The 7,508-nt window shown below is 36.4% G+C and overlaps 2 protein-coding genes across 5 annotated transcripts; both read right to left on the bottom strand.

Moving 5' to 3' along the window:
* Positions 1-1,901: 1,901 nt before the first annotated feature.
* On the bottom strand, positions 1,902-4,252 carry LOC124337685 (delta-1-pyrroline-5-carboxylate dehydrogenase, mitochondrial-like; the record flags this gene model as incomplete). Its single annotated transcript, XM_046791722.1, has 10 exons — positions 1,902-2,211; positions 2,342-2,479; positions 2,560-2,686; positions 2,759-2,831; positions 2,932-3,099; positions 3,172-3,431; positions 3,496-3,683; positions 3,745-3,840; positions 3,903-3,975; positions 4,038-4,252. Coding segments are annotated over 5 exons (741 nt in total), but the record flags the coding sequence as incomplete, so codon positions are not given.
* A 41-nt stretch (positions 4,253-4,293) lies between these two features.
* Positions 4,294-5,529, bottom strand: LOC124335991. 4 transcript variants are annotated; one of them, XR_006916984.1, is made up of 6 exons: positions 5,367-5,528; positions 5,091-5,181; positions 4,805-5,013; positions 4,634-4,722; positions 4,442-4,576; positions 4,294-4,350 (listed from the first exon to the last, which is right to left on the bottom strand). XR_006916984.1 is itself a non-coding variant. In XM_046789494.1 (6 exons), exons 3-6 carry the CDS (start codon positions 4,879-4,881, stop codon positions 4,358-4,360), a joined length of 309 nt encoding a protein of 102 aa, XP_046645450.1. In that variant the 5' UTR covers positions 4,882-5,013; positions 5,091-5,181; positions 5,367-5,529; the 3' UTR covers positions 4,294-4,357. The 4 variants fall into 4 exon arrangements, 1 of the variants encoding a protein (XP_046645450.1); XR_006916985.1 differs by having other exon boundaries at positions 4,294-4,365; positions 5,261-5,380; XR_006916983.1 differs by lacking the exon at positions 5,367-5,528 and adding an exon at positions 5,247-5,351 and having other exon boundaries at positions 4,294-4,365.
* Positions 5,530-7,508: the final 1,979 nt, after the last annotated feature.

Here is a 7,508-nt window from a genome sequence, read left to right on the forward strand (position 1 = left end):
TGATTGTCTTGATTGATTGTCTAAATTGATTGCTTTGATCCAGATACATCTGGATGTATCTGGATCAAGGCAAAGGTCTGAAAAACAAAAAGGATTATGACAGATGTCTAGGTTTTCAATTATGGAACACGAATAAATTTATCACCTGTCTATCTGAAAATTGACGAGAGAAAACATGTAGAACAAACTCATTTGCTCAGAATCAGGACAATAGTTGCTCAGGTTTGAGGTAAATTTTCCGAACAACTAGTTAACGAGATTTTAATTCTTAATTCAATCCGATGCTGCACTCACAGTACTGAAAAAGAGATCACAAATTAAAACGCAGCTGATGATAGTTGCTTAGCAATTTTTTTGTTTGTGCATATGTTAACAAGTCGACCGATTCGAAATACATCATGTGTGACGATGCCGTAGGTAAGGAACCAACCAATTTAATATTTTTTTAAATTTTACTTTAATTATTGCAGAATCCTAATATTTGCAGAGCTCTTGGATGATAAATCAATTGATGTTGCTTCGTACCATTACGATTACGAGGCTTACGACTATGAAGGAGAGGGCGACTATGAAGGAGAGAATGACTATGAAGAAGAGGGTGACTATGAAGAAGAGGGCGACTATGAAGGAGATGACAAAGATAAAAATGTTAAGCCAGATCAAAAGGAGGATAGTAAGACTGAAGAGAAACCAGAGCCAGACAAAGAAATTGCCGGGCAAAGTCAAGCCAAAGAAGTGAAATCACCAAATATGGCTGGGCCCAGCAAAAGAAGAAAGAAATTTCTTCGTAAAAAGGAACTGAAGAAATCGGCTAAGGGAGCCAAAACAGCTACAACCCTGGACGAAGAAATAATTGGGAAACTGGCAGATTTCTTAAGCGACTGCAGTACTAGCAGTGGTAAGTTATTCTGATGCCAATAATTTATATACAAATGTTTAACTTACCCATTTTCTAAATTTTAGATAGTGATGAAGATTAGTTAAAATTCCCACGATGGGAAATTCCCATAACCAAGCCTTAGTTGCAACTGTTTGAGGTTCTTCGTTTCAACTTTTGAGGTCATGTTCTCGAATAAAATTCGTAAAATTTTCTTAGTACTACTCCAGGATGATGATGAAAACCACCCCGAGACACCATAATACTATGACTGGGACAATATGAACTATGATGGGGATTGTGAGGATGGGCCTGAGGATGATCAAGACAAGGATCAAGATAAAACAGAGAAGGATGAGCCAAAATCCAAAAAAGTCGAAAAAGCAACATCAGCAGAAACGAAAGTCGAAGAAAAGGATGCGGGAAATTTTGCTGGTCCAAGTCACTGGAAGAAAAGGCAGAGCAGAAAGAAAGAGCTCAAGAATGCGAAGAAACCCAAAACTGAAGCATCAACTGAGGTCAACACAACTCTGGCCAATGAATTCAAGAAATATTGCAATTCAAGCAGTGGTAAAATTATGTGATTTTACTTGGATATTTCAACAATTACTAATTAGCCCTAATTTTCAATTTTAGATGACAGCGAGTAAAAGAATTTTAACTCAGGACTACTCTTAACTTTTCAAAGCTCAGTGTCTATGTAGTCAATATTTCGTCTTTTTTCCTCAAATAAAATTTTCAAACTGAATCCTATATTAGTATATCCAGTACAAGATTCCTTCGGTAATGTCCTTCGGGCATTTTTTAAACGCCGGGGAGTGGATCCTAACGAAAAAAACATCTACGCGTAATTTTTGTATTAACATTACTAGAAATGGAAAATTGTCTATTTGCTCGAACAACATCATTTTCCCAATCCCCAAAAGCAGCTCGTTGAGTTGACTATTTTACAGACTAGAAACAGACATTTTTCAGGTCTGTACACCATTCATGATTATATTAAAAAATACACTATTTGGCAGTAGAAAACAATTTATTTAATTATAAAAGTTTATCACACATACGAACCATGAATGTTTTATTTTTAGAAAGTTAAATAAAATTGTTGCGAAAATCAAAACTTATTTTTTCAAACTTGAGTATGGAGGTGATTTCAGTAGACAACCAGTAGGGGATTAGGGGCCTTGGTGTAGTAGAAAGTAGCAGCAGTCTTGTAATATTCCATCCCACAGTGGTTTAGTACTTGGACCTCGTTGTTGTGAAGTATGGCAGCTTGTGGTGATTTGGTATCGGCCATATCCAGGAGACATCAGTGCACCCGTGGTCGACCCAGCCTTAAACAATATATCACATATCAGCGCTATCTAATCAATGAAACAATACAGTTTAAAAATTTAATGTTCTTGTCAACAACCAAAAATGAGATAAAATTGATTCACAACTAAAAATAAAATGAATATTTACCCATGATTGGAAACCGATTTAATACGGTAAAGAAGACAGTTGTGACACACAGTGAGCTGCAGTAGGTTGTAGTCTAGTACTTGGACACTTCGGTGAAGATCGCTCTGATGGTGAATATCTGGAGACTCGGTGTAGTAGCTGCAGGCAGAATATAATTTGGAGCATCAGTATAGTGAGCTAAAAAAGCGTAGATTGTAGTGTAACGTTAAAGGTTGGACCTTGAACTTTGGTGTTGTAGAACTTGGAAGACTCAGTGCAGTACTCAGGCGCTTGCGTGATGTGACTCGGGGCAGATTAAGTTTTCGACTTGTACTTTGGAGCCTTGGTGGTGTAGTACTCTGGAGCCTGTTAATGTAGTAAGTTGTGTTGCGTATCAAGTACTATTCTTTCGCTGCTGTTACTTGGTATACACCATACCCAGGAAACACCAGTGTAGTCGAACCAGCCATTAACGATGGAACGTCCAACAGCAGCATGTCGCCATAGTTAACTAGAAAATTAACATACATAGTTAAACGTTTATATACAACAGTAACGAGCATATTTACCAACAGTCAATAAATATCCTTGTAAAGAAACGGAATATTTACCCATTGTTGCGAACCAGTAATACGATGAAGAAAAATCCTTGGTACAGGTAGTGCACTGAAGTTGTTGCCTTGTCCGTGATGATCAGTTTACTGGTGTCTCTGGCCTTTTCTATCTCCTTTTATACGATTTATTTCTCACCCTCGCTTCTTAGCCTTGCGGTATTGTACCTGCTTGATGATGATTAAACACGTTAAATTCTCACCCAACATCTACACTACTCCATGACACGTTTTACGGACATGTTGTATGAAAAACAAATTATCTTGAAAATTCTTTCATTCACTAAATCGCTTTCTTCATGACAACGATCATGTGCCATCAGAAAAGCCGTCAGAAATAGCTGCTTTTGCCACGAAGGGTAGAATTGACAACGTGCTCCACATTAGCAGATGAATGAAGCAAATGGTAATTCTTCCCTCCACACTCGCCAACCAAACGTGGCAAATTCCGGAAGCGGTCAACATTTTCTCCTACTTGCTTCCACAACCAGTGGACTGTACTGTTTCCAAAAAAAAAATAGCAATAGAATTTCGTCGGTACCATCAGGTATCTAAAAATATTACAGAACAGATCCTGTGAAATTAATGGCGCTTAGATGCGTCGAGTTGGTAATCGCTCGTCCAAAAGTAGGACCCTCTGTAGGCAAGAAATTCACTACGCCAGGAAGAATTCCACTTTCTTCCATCAATCGGAATGCTATATAGTTCGACAACAATGCTGTGTCAGAGGGTTTCCACAGAACAACATTTCCCTAATCACAAAACCATTCTAAACATAAATAAATTCTTAAATAAAGAATGGTTGAAGAGTACCATAATCGCAGGGGCATATGCAAGGTTTCCTCCAATGGCTGTGAAATTGAATGGAGAAATAGCGGCGATAAATCCTTCCAACACTCTATGTCGAACCTACACATGAATTAAGTTAATCTTAAAGTTTATGGTTTCTTTAATGTAAATAAATATTTTACCGAATTTTGTATCGAAGGAACAACGTTTACTGGTTGATAATCATACAATCGTTGAGCAAACTCTGCAATAAATCTATTTTTATAAAACTTCTTGAGTAACGTCATCAATACCAATATGTTCTATATTTGTTTTACCGCAAAAAATCCGCTAATTCACAAGCTGCATCAATTTCAGCTTGATAAACTGTTTTGCCTTGTCCCAGCATGGTAGATGCATCGAGTTGACTACGATATTTTGTGGAAACCAAATCTCCTGCTTTAAAAAAAATATAAACTTTTTTATTCAAAGGAACCTTCTCCCACGCGCTTCTGGCTTTCAATGAAACGCCAAAAGCTTTTTGTAGTAGTTCCTAATTCCATGGAAATAAAAAATTAAGAAACAAAAATAACCCCTTTTAAAAAAAAAGTAAAATACGGGAGAACCATAGCAGAATATCGCGATCTTTTTCTGATGGTTAGAGGGCTGCAATTTAATAAATAAAAAAACAAAACAATAAGCACGTCAATAAATGTGGTTTAAAACGGAAGAAATAGAATACCATTGTCTGATAAATGAACATCATCAGTCCAATATTCTTTGCCATCAATAACAATTGGAATTTCTTCAACAGCAGATTGCCTATGTTGTAATGCATTTTCCAAGGCAACTCTTTCTTCGCTGCTTTTCAAATAACCTAAATATGATAAACAAATAATGAAACCATCAAATCATAAGTAATTTTAACTTTTACCTAAAATAGGTTCATTTGCCAAATTAATTGGCTGAGCAATAGGTTTTTGAATAATAGATGGTCCACCCAAAAATCTAACAAATGATTTCCTATAAAGTGGGCAAACGTATATATAAATGTTGTACGCTTAGTTTTAACTCATTTATAGTCAACATTTTAAAACTTATTTACCCAACAAAAAGTCTCGGTAACCAAAGTCTCTGTGCTGATGAAAGATGAAGAGTATTTTTGGAAACGGATGAAATCATTTTAAAAATTTTGATGGTAGTAATAGACCTCTGGCAACACAACGGTACTTTCCACTATCAGACTCCTGTAACTTTGGGATTGTCAGGTGAAGGGTGTTGATAGCTCCTGGCTTGTTGAGTATATCATGCATGCTGTGTTTCAAAGAGAATATGGCATTAGGAGTTGAGCAGAGCAGGCGCTATGAATTTTGTCTGCAAATTTGACATACCGATTTGTACTGTGCTTTGGCAAGTGCCACTCTAGCTGAAATTTGACAAATGGTCCAGATTCTTTGACGACTTGGCAGGTATACTCGGCCTCTACATTGTAAAATTTAGTAAAATATATCAAAACTGTTAAAATTCAAGAAGAACTTATCACAAACCACTTTAATCTCACTTTTTCTTCTTCACTTTGTTCTCTTTACTCGTGTTGAATTGCGCATTAAAACACAAACACAAAGGAAAAAGTATTGTTTTTATGAAGTTACTCTAATAAAGATTACCCGAAGGGTTTCTTCTGCTGTCATGATTCAAAGAATTTGCTAGATGTTGCTAGAAATAGTTTTCCAGTTTAATCAGCAGTCCAGTTTAAGAATTCTTCTGAAAACAACTTTTTTCTCTTGTTGTTGACACTACTGAGCACTGACTGCACAACACTGACAGTTAGAAGGTTAAGCAAACAAAGCGAATTCACTAACTTGGATTCGGCAACCAGCTAGGTAATAAACACGCAAATTAAATTTCTAAAACAGTAATAAAAACCAATGAAACCCCGTCACGACATGTATCAAATTTTGACAGAATTATGTACAAAATTTGGTGACGATTGGTCATTCAGGGAAGAAACGTATAAAGGATAACTAAATGGACATTAAACCCTCTGAATTCCACTACTAGCTACTACTACCCTACCCCCTATACCCCACACCCTATATTGTTAAGGACCTTCGTATATAAATATACCTCAGGGATAATTCCCAGATGAAGAAAAATGAAAAAAAGGGGACATCAGATTATTATTGGAATGGCCAAATATATGACGGAGACAACGAGACAAGATAAAAAAAACTCAAACTTTGCTGAGGAATTAACGACTTTGACTTGTAATTTCAATTCAATTAATGTATTGAATACAAGTTTAGTTTGGACCCTACGTTGTGAGAGTATGCGAAAGGAAAGATGTCGAGAGAGAGAGAGAGAAAAGTGCGACCTTCCATGGCACAGGCATAGTCAGTTGTAAGTTCTAACCTTTTGAGAATTAAAGAGAGGGGTGTTGAAAATAGGGGGGGGGGCTTTGTGGTACGAATTACGGGTAATGTGCTTTGGGTACCAAATAATACAAATACACAGATATTCCATTGATAAGTAATGCGAAATTTATGTTTAATAATTCTTGACAGGAAAGCACATTACAAGAAAACATCAGACATGACAAAACTTACTTGACAGGAAAACGATGACAACGCTCGTGGTGGGAATTGTTGTAAACTTACTTTTAATAAGAAAAAAATCATAGACTAAGTTTAAGTATGAATAACTAAAGAAAAAGTCCTATTAACACCATAATTCAACGATCGATTCTTATACGCTAGGATGTTCTTTATTTTTTAATAACAATAGAAAAAATTTAGGTCCTAAAGTTTATAAGTTATCGTCACTTTACTTAGGGACTATCGGACATAAGAGACCTTGTTAAACCTTTTTGGCGGCACTGTAAAATTTTTTAAAATGTAACAACTTCTAAATTATACAACTACAATACCGTTCGACAGAAAACATTCATATTTGGTGATATGATGTAGCCTATCACAAGGTATCATTTCATTTTTTTTTATTTTAAATATTTTAAATTCGGTATTAAATTTATAGTTAAATGAAATTTTTTATTTAAAATCAATATTTTTAATATTAAATATAATTATTTCTTCGGGGAGTTTTGAACAAGTATTTATTACCTTGATAGTAATAAAGCTCATTAAAAAAATCAATTCTTGCAATTTGTTCTAGGTTAACATAGCCTTTTGGCATAACTTTACTCCACTAGCCCGGAAGAATTCAGCTTCGCCATCCTGTCGATCAAGAAAAGCATGCCTGAAAAGCACGCCTCACTCTGCAGCGTATTTGCGCGACGTTAATAATAATGCCATCGACGGAATAGCTTCGCTTAAGCGAAACAAAAATTACATTATGACCAGGAGGTGCCGGTGTGGTAGAAAAATCGATCCCCTACTCGCCCGCTCTTCCAACCCCCCAAAATTCGACCCCTTCCCACCCACTCCCTCCACCCCCACAAAATTCGACCCCTTCCCACTTAACCCCGCCCAAAAATCGACCCCTTCCCTAAATCTAAACCGCAAAAACGATAAAAGCGGTTTAATCGCCAGCACTCACGATCCGTTGAACGGATCGGGATTATTTTCGCGTCAATTTGTCCGCGTCAACAAGTTTGACTACGCCCTCCCACCACAGACAGGATCCAAGGGACAATTTGCACGAAAGCCACAAATTTTCCGAAAAGGGAATAAAAAGCTTAAAAAAAATCTAACTCGCACTTTAGGCATACTCGTCTGTTGGTAGTGCTGAAAATCAAGTCAAGTGGACATGTTACATAGAAAAAAGAATAATATCAATGTCTTCTCCAAAAA

The sequence above is a fragment of the Daphnia pulicaria genome, chromosome 4 (genome assembly GCF_021234035.1).
Source record: "Daphnia pulicaria isolate SC F1-1A chromosome 4, SC_F0-13Bv2, whole genome shotgun sequence".
Classification (NCBI taxonomy): Eukaryota; Metazoa; Arthropoda; class Branchiopoda; order Diplostraca; family Daphniidae; genus Daphnia; species Daphnia pulicaria.